Source organism: Panicum virgatum, chromosome 9K (genome assembly GCF_016808335.1).
Source record: "Panicum virgatum strain AP13 chromosome 9K, P.virgatum_v5, whole genome shotgun sequence".
In the NCBI taxonomy this organism is placed as follows: Eukaryota; Viridiplantae; Streptophyta; class Magnoliopsida; order Poales; family Poaceae; genus Panicum; species Panicum virgatum.
In genome coordinates this window covers 10,041,614-10,060,758 of record NC_053144.1, presented here as the reverse complement: position 1 = coordinate 10,060,758, position 19,145 = coordinate 10,041,614, and the positions used below count along the sequence as shown (strand labels likewise).

The following is a 19,145-nucleotide window of genomic DNA, read 5'->3' as shown; positions in this document are numbered from 1 at the left end:
CTGATGCCGGTATCCTGTCCCGCTCCTCCTCCCCACAGTTCGCCACCCCCTCCTCCATTGTTGTCGGGAACGGCAATTTACTTCCCGTTCTTTCTACTGGCAGTACTACTTTACCTCATTCACTCCATCTTAATAATGTTCTTGTTTCCCCTAACCTCATCAAGAACTTGATTTCTAAACGCCAGTTTACATCTGACAACAATGTCTCCGTGGAATTTGACCCTCGTGGCTGTTCTGTGAAGGATCTTCAGTCGGGGAGAGAGATTGTCCGATGTGACAGCTTCGGGGCTCTATACCCTCTCCGTTTTTCGGCGTCCACCTTCCATGCCACCACCACCTCTTCGCTTTGGCATCAGTGTCTTGGGCATCCTGGTCATGAAGTTTTAGCCAAACTAGCACAATCATCTACCATTAGTTGTAATAAAAGTGCTAGTGGTACTCTTTGTCATGCGTGTCAGTTAGGGCGTCATACTCATCTACCCTTTCATGTGTCATCATCTCGTGCTACTCATAATTTCCAGTTAATGCACTGTGATATTTGGACCTCTCCCGTTGTGAGTGTTTCTGGTTACAAATATTACCTGGTTATCTTGGATGATTGCTCACATTTTCTATGGACCTTTCCCTTGCGCCTAAAATCTGGCACGTTCTCGACAATTGCTAACTTCTTCTCCTATGTACGTACGCAGTTTGGCGCCACCATCCAGAACATCCAGGGTGATAATGGTCGCGAGTTTGACAACCTCAGCGCTCGCACCTTCTTCCTCACCCATGGCGTCCATCTCTATATGTCATGCCCATACACCTCGCCTCAGAACGGTAAAGCAGAGTGCATCATTCGTTCCATCAACAACATGGTGTGCTCTCTTTTGTTTCAGGCGCATGCCCCCCCTGCATATTGGGCAGAGGCTCTCAACACCTCCACCCATCTGCTGAACATCACCCCAACCAAAACCCTCAACTTCGCTACACCACACTTCGCCTTGCTCGGCTCCCAACCTACTTATGATCATCTGCGAGTCTTTGGTTGCCTGTGTTATCCAAACCTCTCATCCACAGCCCCCCATAAGCTCGCCTCACGCTCCGCTCGGTGTGTCCTTCTTGGCTACTCCACTCACCATAAGGGTTATCGCTGTCTCGACATTGCTACTAACCGAGTCATCATCTCTCGGCACGTCATCTTTGATGAGACTTCTTTTCCCTTTTCCGAGCAGCCATCACCACCCAGCCTTGCTGATTTTGAGTTTCTGGCAGATGATCTTAACCTTGTGCCAGCCATCATTGGACCCGCACAGTCGCCTTTGGTTGCAGGCTGTCCAGCTGGTGTACCTGCACTGCCACGTGCGGCCTCCGACATCTCCTCGCCGCCGCCGCCGGCCACTCCCTGGCCGGCCGTGGCCACCTCCCCCGTGCAGCCACACGCGGCTGCCCCTGCAGGACTCGCGCCGACCTCCGCCGGCACCAAGCCGGCCACAGCTGGCTACCCGCCGGCCACAGCCGGCTCCTCGTCGCCGCCGGATGCTGCGCCCGGCAGTCAGGCGGCCCCCGTTGGCCTTCACCGGCCTCTCAGCGCCTTCCAGCACGTCTATGCCCGGCGCCCACGCGCTCTTGCCCCTGCTACCGCTCCTGTTGGTCCTCCATCCCCCTTGCCCAAGGGTGCTGTGCTCGTTCCCCCAGTGGTGAACCAGCACTCCATGACCACCAGAGGCAAGCAGGGCTTTCAGCTGCCAGCGCTGTACCATGCAGCCCCACTGTCACCGATTTCGAAGACCTTCCGCAGCGCCCTTGCTGACCTCAATTGGCGGGCTTCTATGGAAGAAGAACATGGGGCGCTTTTGCAGAACCACACTTGGGACCTCGTTCCGCGCCCCCCACGAACCAATGTTGTCTCCGTCAAGTGGATCTTCAAGCACAAGCTCAAGGCTGATGGCTCGCTTGAGCAGTACAAGGCACGCTGGGTCCTTCGCGGCTTCACACAGCGACCTGGTGTGGACTTTGATGAGACATTCGGCCTAGTTGTGAAGCCCGCCACCGTCCGTACAGTGCTCTCCCTTGCTCTGTCCCGCCAGTGGCCCATCCATCAGCTCGATGTGAAAAATGTCTTTCTCCATGAGACTCTGTCTGAGACTGTCTACTACTCCCAGCCTTCTAGATTTGAGGACCCTGCTCACCCTGGCTTCGTTTGCCGCCTCAACAAGTCACTGTACGGCCTGAAGCAGGCTCCTCGCGCCTGGAACACACAGTTTGCAGCATTCATTCAGACCATTGGTTTTGTGGAGACTCGTTCGGACACCAGCTTGTTCGTCTTCCACCGCGGCATTGACATGGCTTACTTGCTGCTTTATGTCGATGACATTGTCCTCACAGCATCCTCAGTGGACCTTCTTAGGCAGATCATCTCAGCCCTGCAGCGAGAATTCTCCATGAAGGATCTTGGCGAGCTCCACCACTTCCTAGGGATGCATGTTCAGCAACATGGTGATGGACTTCTCCTGTCTCAGCGGCAGTACATGCTGGACATACTTGATCGGGCTGGTATGGCGGACTGCAAACCTTGTTCTACTCCGGTTGACACCAACCCCAAGGTTTCTGCAGTTAATGGCGCACCTCTCTCGGATCCGACTGATTTTCGCAGCTTGGCAGGCGCACTTCAGTACCTCACCTTCACCAGGCCAGATATTGCCTATGCTGTTCAGCAGGTCTGTCTCCATATGTATGACCCGCGAGAACCCCATCTGGCTGCCTTGAAGAGGATCCTGCGCTACGTCCGTGGTACACTTCATCTGGGGCTTCATCTGCGTCCTTCTCGGGTTGATGAGCTTGTCGCCTACTCGGATGCCGACTGGGCGGATTGTCCTGATACACGTAAATCGACATCGGGTTATGCCGTGTTCCTCGGTGACAATCTTATCTCCTGGTCCTCCAAGCGCCAGAACACAGTGTCCCACTCCAGCGCCGAGGCAGAGTACAGAGCGGTAGCCAATGCTGTAGCAGAGGCTACCTGGCTGCGCCAGCTACTCCTTGAGCTGCACACTCCCCTTCGCCGCGCCACGGTTGTGTATTGTGATAACATCAGTGCTGTCTACATGTCTAGCAACCCGGTGCAGCATCAGAGGACCAAGCACATTGAGATTGACCTCCACTTCATCCGGGAGCGCGTCGCCCTTGGTCATGTCAAAGTACTGCATGCTCCCACCACTTCGCATTATGCTGATGTCTTCACCAAAGGGCTTCCTTCGTCGATCTTCGTGGAGTTTCAATCCAGCCTGAACGTTAGTGGCTGACGATCCGACTGCGGGGGCGTGTTAGCAAGGTTCATTTGGCTCTGTACGTGGATAGTAATATGGGCAGGTTCATTTACTTAGTGGCCAAGGCCCTTGGTTGATTAGGATAGGCAAGGATCTCGGTACAGCTATATTTCCATAAGCCCTACCGTGACCTTGCCTATATGTACCCATGTACTCTCCTTTGATCAATCAATACATTACATTCCCTATTGCTTACATGCAGCAACACATACAACAAGAATGTTAAGTTACATCACTTTTCAGATAACTGATTTCCAGTGAAGATCCAAAAGTATGGTGATTGATGAATACTTGCTGCACGACCACACTGCGCAATATATGGATTACAACCATATACTTCTATCAAAGAAGAGGAGACAATAAACCACTTTCTCGGCATCGGTTTTTGAGCTGTTTCGGAATTCAGGCCGTCACGCCTCTTCCAAAAGATGTGGATTTCTTTTTGTGGTGGCAGCAGGCTGGTGACAGGATAAGTGCCGGTGCATTGCCGGGTTTCAATACCCTGGTCGTTCTGGGGGCATGATCTATTTGGAGGACTAGAGATGATGTTGTGTTTGATAGGATCGCTCCCAGTATTGATAGAGCTCTCTTGCTTGCACAGGATGAAGCTGAACTTTGGATGCTTGCAGGTGCAAAAGGGCTAAGTGCGGTGGTCGCAGTCATGCTCCCTAAACAGGAGTCTTATATAGCGACAACCAAGTGGTCATGGTGGTATTGCTATTGTTTGTCGGCGCGTTTGTAACTTTCAAACAGTGAACCCCCCAGGGGCTGGGGTGGTGGTGTGTGTCTTGGGTGCGTAGTGGTGTGTGTAATTTGGCTATTTTGACCTTTTTCCTCTTCTTAATGCAATGATATGCAGCTCTCCTGCATATTCGAGAAAAAAAATCAAATAAGTCATCTCAGCTGTGTTATACTGGTATCTGTTAGGTTTCATGCACCAACCAGATGAACCCAAAAGCTTAAGCTATTGGGAAGAGGTGGGCAATCCGCTAATACTTCACAACACTCCCACTCACATGCAGCCGGAACAAGGCGCAAATGTGGAAATAAAGAAGTGAGCGGAGTACTTAAAAGATGCCTCTACCAAGACTCGAACTCGAGACCTCTAGCTTTGATACCATGTTAGGTTTCATGCACCAACCAAATGAACCCAAAAGATTAAGCTATTGGGAAGAGGTGGGCAATCCGCTAATACTTCACAACAGTATCTTGCGCTCTGAACAAGAAGAGTTAGAGGAAAGACTAAACAGAATAGTTCAGATGGCCTAAGTGTTCTGATGTGATGGGATTGTCCTATCTTGGCAGTCTAGGTAGTTTAGGGCCAAACTTATAAGCTCTGGCGCCAAACATTGCACCTCCAATCTACCAAATACTCCTACAGGGGTAGTGGCAAAAGGAAATTAATGTAATGGATTTGTTAGAGCTCAGAAAAGAAATTCAGTAAATGTAATGTACGGTACTTGGGGATGTTCTGCATTGAACGGAGGCATGCCAACAATTAGCTCAAACAGAATCACACAAACAGACCACCAATCTGCACTAGTACCTGCAATAATGAAGCAATTAGTATCAAACTGGTAACCAAAATGAGAGTGCAAAACATTGACGACTTTGCTCAGAATTTACCACATCCTGTTCAAAAAAGAAGTTATGGTGCTAAATAATCAGGGGTTCCAGCAGCAGAACGTTTTCTTATCCAGGTTAGGTGCTTGAGTTCACTCATCAGGTCACCATATTCGTACAATGCAGGTCCGCTAACAACAGTATCAGGCATATCCTCTGTGCTGTCTATCAGACCAACATTCGACAGCCCAAATTCTGCCAACTGAAAACAATCCAGATTAATATGCAATGCCAATAGCAGATACATCAAAATATATGATAATGATATTCTGGGACCAAGAATGTGACATACTTCCATATAATTGATGTGACACCACATACCAGTATGCAAAAGAAATTGCTTATACTTGACTTGTGTGGAAAATACATTAAAGAGTTGCTTTTCCGCAAGCATAAATAACTCTCACGGAGAATCTCAGCATTACCTAATACGCTTTATTTTCTCTCTCATTACAAATTCAGTACATGCCGTTGTAGCGGTTGCTAAGGGTAGTCCTTTCATTGTCTATTTTTTTACCGGAACAAACTATACCAACACAGCAACACATCTTCCAGCAACAAGGCATGTAGAACCATGAAGATCCATTTAAAAGACATGTGGAATGTGAACTTTATGTGAAATGTAATACAATAAAAAAATGAAAGCTATGACCAAATTGACCATAGCTGTGGTACCTTGATATGCCCGTCATTGGCTACAAACAAGTTGTCAGGTTTTAGATCTCTATGAACTATGTGTAAAAAGTGCAAATATTCCAAAGCTAGCACCTGCAGGAAAAACTGATTACCAGAAAGCAAAGATGGCAAAGATTGCGGGAAAACTAGTCAGTTCTCGAAACTTACAACTTCTGCAAGATACATTCGAGCAACATCTTCATTGAAGCAACCATGATTTCTCAGTAATGAGTATAGGTTCCCTCCATTTAGGTATTCCATGACCAGATACAAATTTTCCCGAGAAGTAAAAGAATAGAAGAAGCTCACCTTATAAAGTACGATAGTTTTAAAATAATATTATAGTTTTCCAAACTAGGAGTGAGATTTGTAGGTTCACTCACCACGAAAGGATTTTGGACTGTAATCAAAATATCACGTTCAGTCAATATACTCTCAGCAAAACTTTTCTGGACTATATCTGCCTTTCTAAGTACCTGCTTAAAAGGAAAATAAACTTGTTAAATCAACAAAAAGTAACTGCAATATTATGATTAAATGAAAGAAAGATGTACTGAAGCAAATTCGCAACTGTAAATACACGAATATAAGATGTGAAATGCTAGCCGTCAAATTAGTTCCATGCTATGGTTACACATCTCAGAACTGTAATAGTTGCCAGAAGCATGGATTGTGTGTTCAGCAAGATACCCACCCCATAAGAATTACTATTTGCATGAAAGTCATTTCAACCTTAATGCTACAGTGCGAAAATTATAGCAAGACCAGCACAAACATCAAATCCAAGCATGCAGTCTGAGATATATGAGGCTATTGCAGGTTTTAGACTTCTTTTTTTGAGCTAAATGGTGGAACAAGATAGAGTAGGAACTCAATCCAGATAACATGTCCAGACAGAATCACAGGCTGGAAAACCCTGTGTAAAAGTACCAATATTTATTTGACTTATGATTCAATGGTTAGGCACATTTGTAAGTGGAGCAACATGATCTGCAGGACCAGCTTCCCAGAGGCAAGCATCTATCCAAAATCATAAGCAATTACTCTTGTGCATGATGGTTAATGAGTTGATGGTGTAAGGAATAGTCACAAATTTAAGCATATACATATTTCTATTGTGGGGGTCCAAAGGTGAAGCAAGCCCATCAAACTAGTTGGACTGGACAAGAATGTGCACATACCATGTACTCTTGCATGGACCCGCTGTTATCAAGCAAATAGAAAGTTTCTAATTCCAAGGTCTAAGTTATGAACAACAGTAGTAAAAAAGATAAAAATAAAAACTAGTGCACGACCAACATGCCCCAGGGCCAAAAGGAGGACACGCATGGGTGTATAACAGAACAAAAAAGATTCATCAATAAGTACCTTAATAGCAAAGAGATCTCCTGTAGTTTTTTTCTTGGCCAAATAAACATGTCCAAATGCACAATGGCTGATAGGCCTTATGATTTCAAAGTCATCAATTGAAGGATTGTTGGAGTATATTGAGCCCATGTGTATAGATGCCCATCTAGAGGCCCATGTGTAGGTACTATATATACCCACCCTTCTAGGGTTGGAGGAATACAACAATTATTCCTTCTATCATGGTATCATTAGCTTAGGTTTTCACCTCTCTTCTGTTGCCAGCCGTCGCCGGCGCCGCCGGCCTCCTCCTCCTCCTCCTCCCTTTCCCTCTCCTCCTTCCCACCCCTCCCTTCCTCTGCTCCGAGCCCCGCCTGGTCCGCCGCCGCCTGGAACGCATGGACCCATCGGGGGTCCCCTGCTTGCTCCTGCCGCCGCCGCCGCTGGTACGCGCGTGGGCGCGGCGGACAGGGGGGGGGGGCGGATCTGCTGGGGGAGCGGCCGTCGCCCTGGCGGCGCTCGATCCGCCTGCTGGGGGCGCGGCGGAGGTCGACTAGGCGCCTCCCCTGTCCCGCACGGGTGAGGAGCCGCCTCTTCCTGGGCCGCCCCCTGGTTTTCCTCCCCGTGGGCCGGTGCCCCCTGGGCCGCCGCTGCCCCATCCTGCGGATGCCGAGTTCGCCGCGGTTGCTGCTGCTGGAGGGAGCGCCGAAGCTGCGCAGGCCGCCGCCGCCCACCGCGCTGCCATCGATCCGGCCGTCCTACGGGCCGCGGCACAGCTGCTGCAGGCCACGGGCGCAGCTGCAAGATCCCGCCGCCGCCGCTGTGGCCCACCGCATCGCTGTCGCCGCGGGAAAGCCGCCCGCCACCAACGCCGCGCCTAATGCTGCGTGGACCGGGCTCGGGATGTCGCCTGCGGATGCGCCGCTCTCCGCGGGCAGCAGGCCGACGCCGCTCTCGCCGCGGCCCTCCTCGCCGCCAAGTCGGAGGCTTCGGCGGCCCAGGAGCGGGTCCGCGTGGCTGCCCTCGCCTGGGAGCGCGAGCGCGCCGCGGCCGACGCCTCCGCTCTCCGGGTCGCCGAGGCGGAGCGCTTCCTCCGCGCATCCTCCGGCCAGCTGCCCATCAACACTGAGCCAGGCACCTCTTCCTCACGCCAGGCGCCGCCCGCTGGATCTGGAGCCCGGTACGACCCGACCGACCCCATGGTCGCCCAGCTCCACCTCCAGGCCGCCGGGGTCCAGAAAATCAGGGCCCTGGTCTCCGTCCTCCTCGACCCCGCGTCCTCCTCCTACGGCCGCTGGCGGGACCAGGTTCTGCTCGCCCTCCACCGCTACGCCCTCGACGACCACATCCTCGTCGACTTGCCGATCGAGGCACAGGACGTGGCGTGGCTGCGCCTCGACAGCGTCGCCATGTCCTGGATCTTCGGGACCATCTCCCTGGATCTTCAGGACCTCGTCAGGGTCCACGGCGGCACCGCGCGGCAGGCTTGGGTGGCGCTCGAGGGCCAGTTCCTCGGCAACGCCGAGTACCGCGCCCTCCAACTCGACGCCACCTTCTGCACCTTCGTGCAGGGGGACCTCTCCGTCGGTGAGTACTGCCGGCGGATGAAGAGCATGGCCAATGCTCTTCACGACCTCGGGGATGCAGTGTCCGATCGGGTCTTGGTGCTCAATGTCCTGCGGGGCCTGAGCAGCACCTACGACCACCTGAAGGGCTGGATCGCCCGTCAGCGGCCCTTCCCCACCTTTCTGCAGGTCAGGGACGACCTCGCCCTCGAGGAGATCACCAGGGGTCTCGCGCCCGGATCGTCCTCGCCCACCTCCTCTGCGCTCGTTGCTGCTCCACCGACCTCCTCCGCTGCTCCTGCCACCTCCCTGCTCAGTGCTGCTCCCGCCGGGCAGACCGGAGGAGGGGGGGCGTGGACGTCGCCGTCGAGGGAGAAGTGGTGGCACCGGTGGACCTGCTTCTGGGGGTACCAGTACCGGTGGGGGCCGTCGGAGCGCACCGACACCGGCTCCTGCTCCCGCTCCTGCCCCTGTCCCTGGAGGTACGCCCTGGCCATCCTTCAGCAACCCATGGTCAGGGCGCATCTCGATGTGGCCATTCCAGGGTCCAGGCGGGGGGCCTCGTCCTCAGCTCCAGCAGATGGCCATGTTCACTGGCGCTGCTCCTCTCTTCGCGCCGTCCTGGACTCCGCCCGCTCAGCCCAGCCAGCAGCCGACCTGGCCTGGGGGGTGGGACCAGGCCGCACTGGCGCAGTCCTTCAGCACCATGGGACTGACGCCGCCGGCCAGCACCGAGTGGATCGTCGACTCGGGTGCCTCGTCCCACACCACTCCAGATGCTGGTATTCTCTCTTCTGTCCGACCCCCACACCCCGCTTGTCCTTCTTCTATCATGATTGGTGATGGGTCTTGCCTTCCTGTCACCGCCGTGGGTTCTGCTCCTCGTCTTCCTAATGTTCTTGTTGCTCCTCAAATGGTTCACAACCTATTTTCTATTCGCCAGTTTATTGCTGACAACTCCTGTTCTATCGAATTTGACTCCTCTGGTCTTATTGTGAAGGATTCGGCTTCCCGGCGTCTGCTCCTCCGATGTGACAGCCCGGGGACCCTTTACACTCTTCGGCTTCCTTCTTCCGCTGCCTCGCCTTCGGCTTCTTCGTCTACTGCTTTTGCCGTGACGCCTTCTTCCACCACCTGGCACCGCCGGCTTGGTCACCACGGCCGCGACATTTTGGCTCAGCTTAGCCGTAGTACCGATGTTCTATGTACTAGGGCTCCTGCTGAGCACCTCTGTCATGCGTGCCAGTTAGGTCGTCATGTTAGACTTCCGTTTTCTTTTTCTTCTTCGCATGCTGCACATGCTTTTGATCTCATTCGCTGTGACCTGTGGACATCTCCTGTACTCAGCATGTCTGGCTATAAATATTATCTGGTCATTGTTGATGATTTTTTTCATTACTCTTGGACTTTCCCTTTACGCGCCAAGTCTGAGACCTTCCCCACCCTCCTTCACTTCTTTGCCTGGGTGTCCACTCAGTTCGGCCTCACCGTTAAGGCCGTCCAGTGTGACAACGGGCGGGAGTTCGATAACTCCACCTCCCGGTCTTTCTTCCTGTCTCGGGGTGTTTAGCTGCGTATGTCTTGTCCGTATACCTCTCCTCAGAACGACAAGGCTGAGCGGATGATTCGCACGACGAACGACGTCGTGCGCACCCTTCTGATCCAGGCTTCTCTCCCCCCGCGCTTCTGGGCTGAGAGCCTCCATACCGCCACCTACCTGCTCAACCGCCTTCCGTCCACTGCTTCTTCTGCTCTCACTCCACACCACGCTCTTTTCGGTACCCCTCCTCGCTACGACCACATTCGGGTCTTCGAGTGTGCGTGTTACCCTAACACCTCCGCCACCGCTTCTCACAAGCTGGCGCCCCGCTCGACTCGTTGTGTGTTCCTCGGCTACTCCACTGACCACAAGGGGTACCGATGTTTTGACCTCACCACTCGCCGCGTTCTGATCTCCCGACACGTTGTCTTTGACGAGTCGGATTTCCCCTACTCTACCTCCTCTACACCTTCTCCTGACCCCGAGCGGGAGTCTATGTTTCCGACTGACCCGGTGGTTCAGCCACCGTTACCTGTCTGTCCTTTTCCTGCAGGTTTTCCCGGCACGCCGGCACCGTTTCCGGTGATCCCTGCTGCGCCGAGCGCGGCCCCGGTGCCCGCGGTCGCGCCACGCGCGGTCCCCGGACCTCCGGTCGTGCAGCGCGCGGACCCGGTGTCTCCCACTGCGCCACGCGCGGCCCCGGTGCCTTCACCTGCACCTGCGCGGTACGCTCAGCCGGTGCAGGTGTACCGGCGTCGCTCGGCGCCGACCCCGACACCGCAGCGGTACGCTGAGCCGGTGCAGGTGTACCGTCGTCGACACTGGCGCCGCCTCCTGCTCCGGAGGCTCCTGCGATGCCGACACCGGAGCCGTCGCCGCCACCGCCTCCTCCGGCTCCCTCTCGAGCCGAGCCGGAGGTGTACCACCCGCCAGTCATCCATCGGGATCCTCGGCATATCCATCCCAAGGTGACTCGGCAGATGGCATCTCAGGCCGCGACTCTCTCCGCCACCGAGGGAGAGCCGCGGGTCTCTCCGGTACCCTCCTCTGTCTGCGACGCCTTGGCGGATCCTCACTGGCGTCGCGCGATGGAAGAGGAGTACACGGCTCTTCTTGCCAACCAGACGTGGGACCTCGTGCCGCGTCTGTCTGGTTGCAATGTGGTGACTGGCAAGTGGATCTGGACGCATAAGCGTCGGGCTGATGGCACACTGGAGCGCTACAAGGCTCACTGGGTTCTCCGGGGGTTCACTCAGCGGTCTGGTGTGAACTATGATGAGACCATCAGACCGGTCGTGAAGCCCGCTACGGTGCACACGGTCCTCTCACTTGCGCTCTCGCGCTCTTGGCCAATGCACCAGCTGGACGTGAAGAATGCGTTTCTTCACGGCACCTTGTTAGAGACTGTCTAGTGCTCTCAGCCAGCGGGATTTGTGGACTCGAGTCGTCCGGATATGGTCTGCCGGCTCAACAAGTCTCTTTATGGTCTGAAGCAGGCTCCTCGGGCTTGGTACTCTCGGTTCGCCACGTTCTTGCTGACATTGGGGTTCACCGAGGCCAAGTCTGACACGTCTCTCTTCGTCTACCGCCGTGGGGATGAGACTGCCTATCTGCTGCTATACGTCGACGACATTGTGCTCACAGCATCCAGTCAGCAGTTACTTCAGAGTGTCATCTCCTCTCTATAGCAGGAGTTCGCTATGAAGGATCTTGGTCAGCTCCACCACTTCTTGGGCGTCACTGTTGAGCCTCGCCCGTCTGGTCTTCTCCTTCACCAGCGGCAGTATGCCCTCGATATCTTGAAGCGGGCTGGGATGACTGATTGCAAGCCCTGCTCCACTCCTGTCGACACTCAGGCGAAACTGTCTGCTGATCTGGGTGATCCGGTAGCTGATCCTACTGCCTACCGGAGTCTGGCCGGCGCTTTGCAGTACCTCACCTTCACTAGGCCGGACCTCTCCTACGCTGTTCAGCAGGTCTGTCTCCATATGCATGATCCCAGGGAGTCACACCTTGTTGCGCTGAAGCGTCTCCTCCGGTACGTCCGTGGCACTGTGGACCTCGGCCTGGTGCTTCACCGCTCGTCTTCTGCTGAGCTGGTGGTCTACACCGACGCTGACAAGGCTGGCTGCCCAGACACTCGTCGCTCCACTTCCGGCTACGCCGTCTTCCTGGGCGGCAACCTGGTCTCCTGGTCGTCCAAGCGGCAGCCGGTTGTCTCCCGCTTCAGTGCCGAGGCGGAGTACCGGGCTGTCGCTAACGGCGTGGCGGAGGCGTCCTGGCTACGACAGCTCTTGGCGGAGCTCCACAGCCCGCTCGCCAAGAGCACGCTCGTCTACTGCGACAACGTCAGCGCCGTATATCTCTCCACCAACCCCGTCCAGCATCAGGGGACGAAGCACGTGGAGATCGACCTACACTTCGTGCGCGACAGAGTCGCCATCGGCGATGTTCGGGTACTCCATGTCCCGACTACCTCCCAGTTTGCTGACATCTTCACCAAGGGGCTGCCCTCGTCTACCTTCTCGGAGTTTTGATCCAGCCTCAACGTAGCCGGTGGCTAGTTGTAGCTGCGGGGGGTTTTAGCCCTTTGTACTCTACTTGTACTCTCATCTTGTCCAGTATTGAACACCGCTACGTCGGTTGTTCAGACTGCGGGGGGTGTTAGCTTTCTTGTTGTCCAGTCTTGAACACCGCTGCGTCGGTAGTTCAGACTACGGGGGGTGTTGGAGTATATTGAGCCCATGTGTATAGAGGCCTATCTAGAGGCCCATGTGTAGATACTATATATACCCACCCTTCTAGGGTTGGAGGAATACATCAATTATTCCTTCTATCAAGGATGGCCCTTAATTGGATTGGTAAGACTTGCTTGTAAGCTATGGACAACATCATCTTGTTTTGTCATGGTACTACTTGCCGAGTCAACCTTTTTCATATTAACAGAATCATAGAGATGCTGGTATTTCTCCCTTCAGGAAAATGACAAATTGCACAAAACTTAGCATGCTAAAAAATTAAAAGCAGCTAAAATGAAGTGGTCTAAAATAAGATCTTTTTTCCTTACAATTTCTGGTAAACAAACTGGAAATAAAAGGCCAATTCGGTGCTTAAATCTGCGAGCTCTTACCGGTGTAGTTTTACTATACGTGCACCAAATGCTTGCACCGTGAGTGAGTGATGCTCCCTATGGTTGATATTTTCTTGCATATCTTTCATGCAGGTAACCATTTTGGATAATGCACCTTCTTCATCCAGAGACATATTCGAGATGTGTCGTGCAAGATCAGCTAGTTCGACAATCTGAACAGAAAGGAGGAAGTCACTAACTCGTTATAGCTACTGTCAAGAACTAGATGCCCAGAGTTGAAGATGTAGTGAACTATCTAGTATAAAACATCATCAGTGATTCAGTACCCAAAAATAACTTTCACAGCAGGCAACAAAGGGGCTACTGGGACTTCAAGAATGAAAACCTCTAGGTAACCTGATATCAGAGTAATAATTTACAAGAGATAAGTTCATGAAACTTCATAGCAAGGGGTGGATCCCCATAAATTTTACCATCCCTCCATGGCCCAAATCCAGACTTCAGTCATAACTCATAAGGCAGCAGTTGCCATTTGAAGTTATTTTGACCTAACAGTAATTAGCTTTCCTAAGTATCAAGGTGGATAAGATGACCTAAGATTCAATAAGTTGGTGGCCAGAGCCTGCTCTACATTATCCAGGCATGCCCAACATCCTTGCTATGCAGAAGGTAAGGCTTAATAAGTGAGATGATGAAGGAATTCTTTTCTTTCCAAACCTTATACCTAGAACTATATTTATGGTCTGCTCCTTTGTATGGCCTCTAAACTTACAAGTCTATCAAAATTAACAAAGTTGCACATAGGCATACTAATAAAGCACAGAAGTGGCATCTAAATTGTGGATATCATGTAGTTCTAATTTGAAATTCAACATCACGTGTTTTAATAGGATAAACCGATTAATTGCTTTCAAAATTTCTGAAGCACCTCCAGATATATCCTCATATTTTTCAGTGGTCGATTTAATACAGTTGCACTGAATAATTGATTTCCACATTGCCATAAATGATAGACAAAGAGAATCACATGTCTGCAAAATTTTTATTATGGCTACTAGATTTACGCTATACCGATGCAAAAAAAATTATTAAGTCACAAGTTTATGACAAAATGATCGATTAACAGAGGAGAAAAATATACAAGCATAATTGTGGGAGTCGTATAAATGTCTGACCTGCAGAAGATCATCACTCTTATTATTTGCACTTTTGTCAGCTGAAAGCATGTCGATGTGATTCGACCTTGGAGTTGCCAATGGAGATCTAGGAGTCATACTTCCGGCAGATGATCTAGGAGTCTCACATGTCACTGGAGGACGATTTATTATGTCATCGTATGAAGTAGTGTTATCAGTCTCTTGGATACAGTCAGGCATATTAGCATATCCTCTTCTAGATCAATTGGACTCTTCAGTGATGCTTGAAACGTTTTCACCATTGCGGCCAACAGCGCTTGGATGGTCGTCAAGCGAATACGACTCTACCATCTTTTCTAGTGTTTCTGCAACTCTTATTAGACGCTCATCAATGCTAAAACCTTTCTGGTCGCACCTATCAGCAACTGCACAAACCCTTGAGTGATCCTCCACCCAATGTGTAGGGACCTACTCTTCGCATATGCGGCACATTATTGAACCCTCTTCGCAAACATTTGGCTGGTCCGACTCATCATCAGACCAGTGTCTGGTAGCCTGCAGGGGCTCCATTTCCTGGCGCACCGGGAGCCTGCATTTTTGTTTCAAAGTGAAGAGACTCGGGTTCCTTCGGTGTCTCGCAGGGATCTCAAATGCGCACTGCCGAACAAGATGTTAACGCAGACATGTGTAAGCATCACCTACTACGGCGTGAAAAAAAAAGCGTATTAAACCTGAACAAATTTACAAAAAAAAAAAGAACAGGAATAGGATCGCCACCTTTTACTGCGACGCTGGTTCCTGTCGGACCCCGCAACAGCTGCTCGGCCCCCAGGCGCCAAATTCCCCTTCCAACGAGAGACCGCTACTCGAATCTGACCACGGCCACGAGCTCCCGCCGCCGCCGGCCGACGGCTCCTCCTTCGCCCAACCGCGCGAGAGGCCACTGCTCCCCAGTCCCGAGCGCGGCGGCGAGGCTCTGCACTCGCTGTCTCGCCTTGACCCGATTCAGCCCCAGCGACGACCGACGGGCGACGACGACGACACGGTCGCGGCGACTGGCAGTGGGCCAGTGGTGGGAGTTTCCGGTGGGTCGCCCGATTCCTGGTCTGCAACGGTCAAAGATTCCCGGTTGATGAATTAAGAATTGTTTTGATCTTTGATTTCTCCGATCTAGAAGTTCGAATTTTCGAACTCTCACACGTGCATAACTTCGCCGCCTTCGTTGCCGCGTTGTCGAAATCAACTCCCCATTGCCTTCGAGAACGCCTTGCCCCCTCCCTTAATTCTTGCACCCCAAGCCAAGGATGCCCATGCCCGTCGAGTCCCGCTTCCACGCGCGCGCCGCGAGCACGCCATGGCCTTCTCCTGCGCCGCCGAGTACGCGCTCTCCCTCGCCTGCGCGCGGTGGGCGGCCCGCCGCCTCTCCCTCTCGGGCGCCGACGACAGCGCGTCGTGGCCCGCGGCCTCGCGCGCCTCCTTCGAGCCCGTCCCGCGCGCCTGCCGCGTCGCGCTCGCCGCCTACGACGACGGCGGCGCGGGCGACGTGCCGCCGCCGTCGCCGCTCTGCCCGCCGTACCGGCTCCACCACGACCGCGCCCGTGGGGAGGTCGTGCTCGCCGTTCGTGGCCTCGGCCTCGCGCGGCCCGAGGACTATCGCCTCCTCCTCGACGCCGGCGGGCCCGAGCCCTTCGCGGGAGGGCACGCGCACCGCGGCCTGCTCCGCGCCGCCGTGTGGCTGCTCGACCGCGAGGGCCCCGCGCTGCGGCGGATGGTGGCGGAGGCCGGGCCCGGACGGTGCAGGCTCGTGTTCGTGGGCCACTCGCTCGGCGCGGGCGTGGCCGCGCTGGCGGCCGTCGTGGCGGTGAGGTGCTGGCTCGGGAGGCTCAGGCTCCGCCGCGAAGACGTGAGGTGCTCCGCCATGGCGCCGCCGCGGTGCATGTCGCTCGGGCTTGCCGTCGAGTACGCCGACGTCGTCCACTCCGTCGTGCTGCAGGCAAGTCCGCTGAGAGTGCTCAGATTGCTGCCTCTTAATGCTTCTTTGTTCCTCTCAGGTATCCATTTCTTTTGAACAATGACACTAGCGAACTTTTGAAGTCTTGAAGTTGCAGTATCAAAACTCATGCAAATACAATAGATATTGCTTGTTATTTTGGCATCCATGATCGCCCTGATCATGCGCATTTGTGGAACCTCTGCAGGATGATTTCTTGCCCAGGACTCCGGCGCCCCTGCAGCACATTTTTGGATCCATTTTCTGGTAAGCTTGCTCAGACGCCTTTCAAAAAGCCATGTTCTGAGTAATCATGCTTAGTTCCTGATAGTTTGGCTCGTTCATTTCCTTTTCCGTTTTGCAGCTTGCCGTGTCTGCTATGTTTCGTTTGCATGAGAGACACCTTTGTCTCAGAAGGGAAGCTCAAGGATCCATCTAAACTCTACGCTCCTGGCACGGTGTTCCATATCGTGGAACGAAAGAATTGCAGGTATCTCCATTGTCTCTAAATCTGCTAGCGTCGCTTGGATAAAACGGGGTCACCGGATGATATCGTAGTGGACTAATGGGGCATATACCTATTACCTAACGGCCTCTCTGATTCGTTACTTGCACAGTTGTACACCTCTCTACTCTGCATAGGATTTTTTTAACAAGCTTCTGAACTATTATATACCTTCTGATGCCGCTGCTCTGCTCTGGTGGGCGAGCACTATTATATATCCTAGGCCTCTCTCTCTCTCTCTCTCTCTCTCTCTCTCTCTCTCTCTCTCTCTCTCTCTCTCTCTCTCTCTCCCCCCCACAAATCTTGTACTCCTATGCAACAATCTCGCATAATACAAAGCTCAGGCTGTCTCCTTGCCCCGCCGTAGTTTTCCTAAAAAAAACTAACATATACCTTCTGAATTTGCACCTGTGATGTAATTTGGGCATCATTTGTCCACGGTACGGTTCTGGATTCTCCAATTTATGTGTCTGGATCTGTTTCTTCCTGGTACATTTCTATAGAGAAAGAGGGTCACTTTGTGCAATGTGAGAGGGGGAAATGATTCTCATGAGGGGATCCCTTCCCATGAAAACCAACATTTTGGTTGATTTTCATGCTAGTAAAGAAAATGTTTCTCCTAATTTCCTGCAAGAATTTGAAACCAAACCACCTGTTAAACAGGTTTCTCCAGTTTCTGCGGAAAAGCAAAATCCATAACATCTGGTTCTTAAAATTTGAATTATGGAGTCTTGCTATTTAGCATTGCAGCAATGTGTTTTTTTTTATGCAGATGCGGAAGATTTCCTCCAGAGGTCCGAACAGCAGTTCCAACAGTGGGCAGATTCGAGCATGTTGTTCTGTCATGCAATGCTGCCACCGACCATGGAATTATTTGGATCGAAAGAGAGGCTCAGAAGGCTTTAGATGTGAGTTCATATCATGCTTGCATGTCTCCGGTCTACCATTTATATCTGTTTGTGATCATGTAAATTGTGACATTACTTCATCTGTTTTGACTGTCATCAGTTGATGGAGCAAGAAGAAGAGTCGACATCTCCTCCAGTGCAACAGAAGATGCTAAGAGCACAGGAGGTTCAGTCTGTCGACGTTGAGGAGGGAACGATTGGCCTTCATAGTATTGAGCATCTGTTGTCTCTTGAGGAAGAGACTTTGCAAGACAATTCCGTGTCGTCGTCATTGGACTTTGATAGCCCTAGGACCTCAACAACGTCATGCAGCGCCTCATCGTCACCGAGGAGTGAACCATCTGAGTGGGATGAGCTTGTAGCGGCTTTCCTGGATGATCATGAACATGACGATGACCTAGGACATGGCAATGGTGAAATACTGTGTAACATCCTTATGAATTATCTGCCTTTTCGTTGTAAATAAGACTATTGCATCTTGCCTACAAGTACTGCCACCTCCAATATGTAATCGGCCAATTTTATTGGAGGCACTTGTCATGATTAGGTTATACTAGTTCAGTTCAGTGCAAATTAGTCTTTGAGCCAAAATCAGTTGCTGTTCAGGCATGGAAGCCCATTTGCTATCTTCCTAGCTCTCATGAGTAATTTGGATGACAACTAATTTTAATTCCTATCCAGTGCCCATATCACTAAAAATTAAGCGGTGAAGCATGACTGACTAACAATAATCTGAATAGAGGATTTCATATTTGTCCATGTTTGTTTTTTTTCCAAGCACCATATAGCTGATCCTGATTCCTTGAAGGCTTAAATTATCCCTCTGAAGTCCTGGCAGAGAGCTTACCTTAACCTGCACGGCTGCACCATGAAAATCCTCCTGTGCACCATCACGCCCAACGGGAGGGAGATTAGCCCCCATCGCTCTTGCCACCCTGTCCGCGTTTTTTTTGGGGTTCGAATGGGAAAATAGGAATGGATGACGACTATGTTGCGAGCTTTCCCCTCTTCTCTCTCCAGTCTCTAAATTGAGAAAGTCTAGTTTTGGTAATCGACCAATTCATTAACATACCACTGAACCCCATAGAAGTTTGGCCGGTAGTGGCAAGCTACTCGAGCTCGGGCGGCTCTGCTCGAGGAAGAAGAAGCAGGGAGAGAGAGAGAGGGAGGGGGGGGGGGGGGGGGGGGGGGGATGGACGCCGGGGAGAAGATGCCGGGTGGAGTTATTGGGCGTGCTCGGGCTCGCAGGGCTCAATGACGGTGAGCAGCGCGCGAGGACGGCCGGCCGTCGCCATGGCACGACGGAATCGGCGGTGACCAAACGGAGTAACGATTGAACTAATGGCAGAAGGTACCAGCAGAATGTTAAATAGCTATAACGTTCAATCTTTTGATGATATACTCTCTCTATACTCGAAAATAAATAAATATCGTTTTGGACAAGATTTTGATCAAAC

General features: G+C 52.2%; 2 protein-coding genes across 2 annotated transcripts in view; one reads left to right on the top strand and one right to left on the bottom strand.

Annotated features, from left to right (window-relative positions):
• LOC120647693 (probable serine/threonine protein kinase IREH1) overlaps positions 1–14,908 on the bottom strand; it is a 38,465-nt gene extending 23,557 nt beyond the window's left edge. The window contains 9 exon segments of the mRNA XM_039924557.1: positions 4,769–4,854; positions 4,935–5,133; positions 5,607–5,699; positions 5,775–5,915; positions 5,990–6,082; positions 6,975–7,111; positions 12,924–13,030; positions 13,189–13,361; positions 14,325–14,908. Of these exon segments, the coding sequence (XP_039780491.1) occupies positions 4,769–4,854; positions 4,935–5,133; positions 5,607–5,699; positions 5,775–5,915; positions 5,990–6,082; positions 6,975–7,111; positions 12,924–13,030; positions 13,189–13,361; positions 14,325–14,525 (1,230 nt within the window). The 5' untranslated portion in view covers positions 14,526–14,908.
• A 731-nt stretch (positions 14,909–15,639) lies between these two features.
• Positions 15,640–18,214, top strand: LOC120647692. Its single transcript, XM_039924556.1, has 5 exons — positions 15,640–16,278; positions 16,484–16,542; positions 16,640–16,765; positions 17,553–17,688; positions 17,789–18,214. Exons 1-5 carry the CDS (start codon positions 15,640–15,642, stop codon positions 18,152–18,154), a joined length of 1,326 nt encoding a protein of 441 aa, XP_039780490.1. The 3' UTR covers positions 18,155–18,214.
• The last annotated feature ends 931 nt before the right edge of the window (positions 18,215–19,145 follow it).

What these genes read in the sequence shown, in the direction of transcription:
- LOC120647692 (XM_039924556.1), top strand. Translation starts at nt 15,640, where the DNA reads ATGGCCTTCTCCTGCGCCGCCGAGTACGCGCTCTCCCTCGCCTGCGCG. An exon ending in ATTTTTGGATCCATTTTCTG is followed by an intron (nt 16,543 to 16,639) that starts GTAAGCTTGCTC and finishes TCCGTTTTGCAG; the next exon opens with CTTGCCGTGTCTGCTATGTT. An exon ending in GTGGAACGAAAGAATTGCAG is followed by an intron (nt 16,766 to 17,552) that starts GTATCTCCATTG and finishes TTTTTTATGCAG; the next exon opens with ATGCGGAAGATTTCCTCCAG.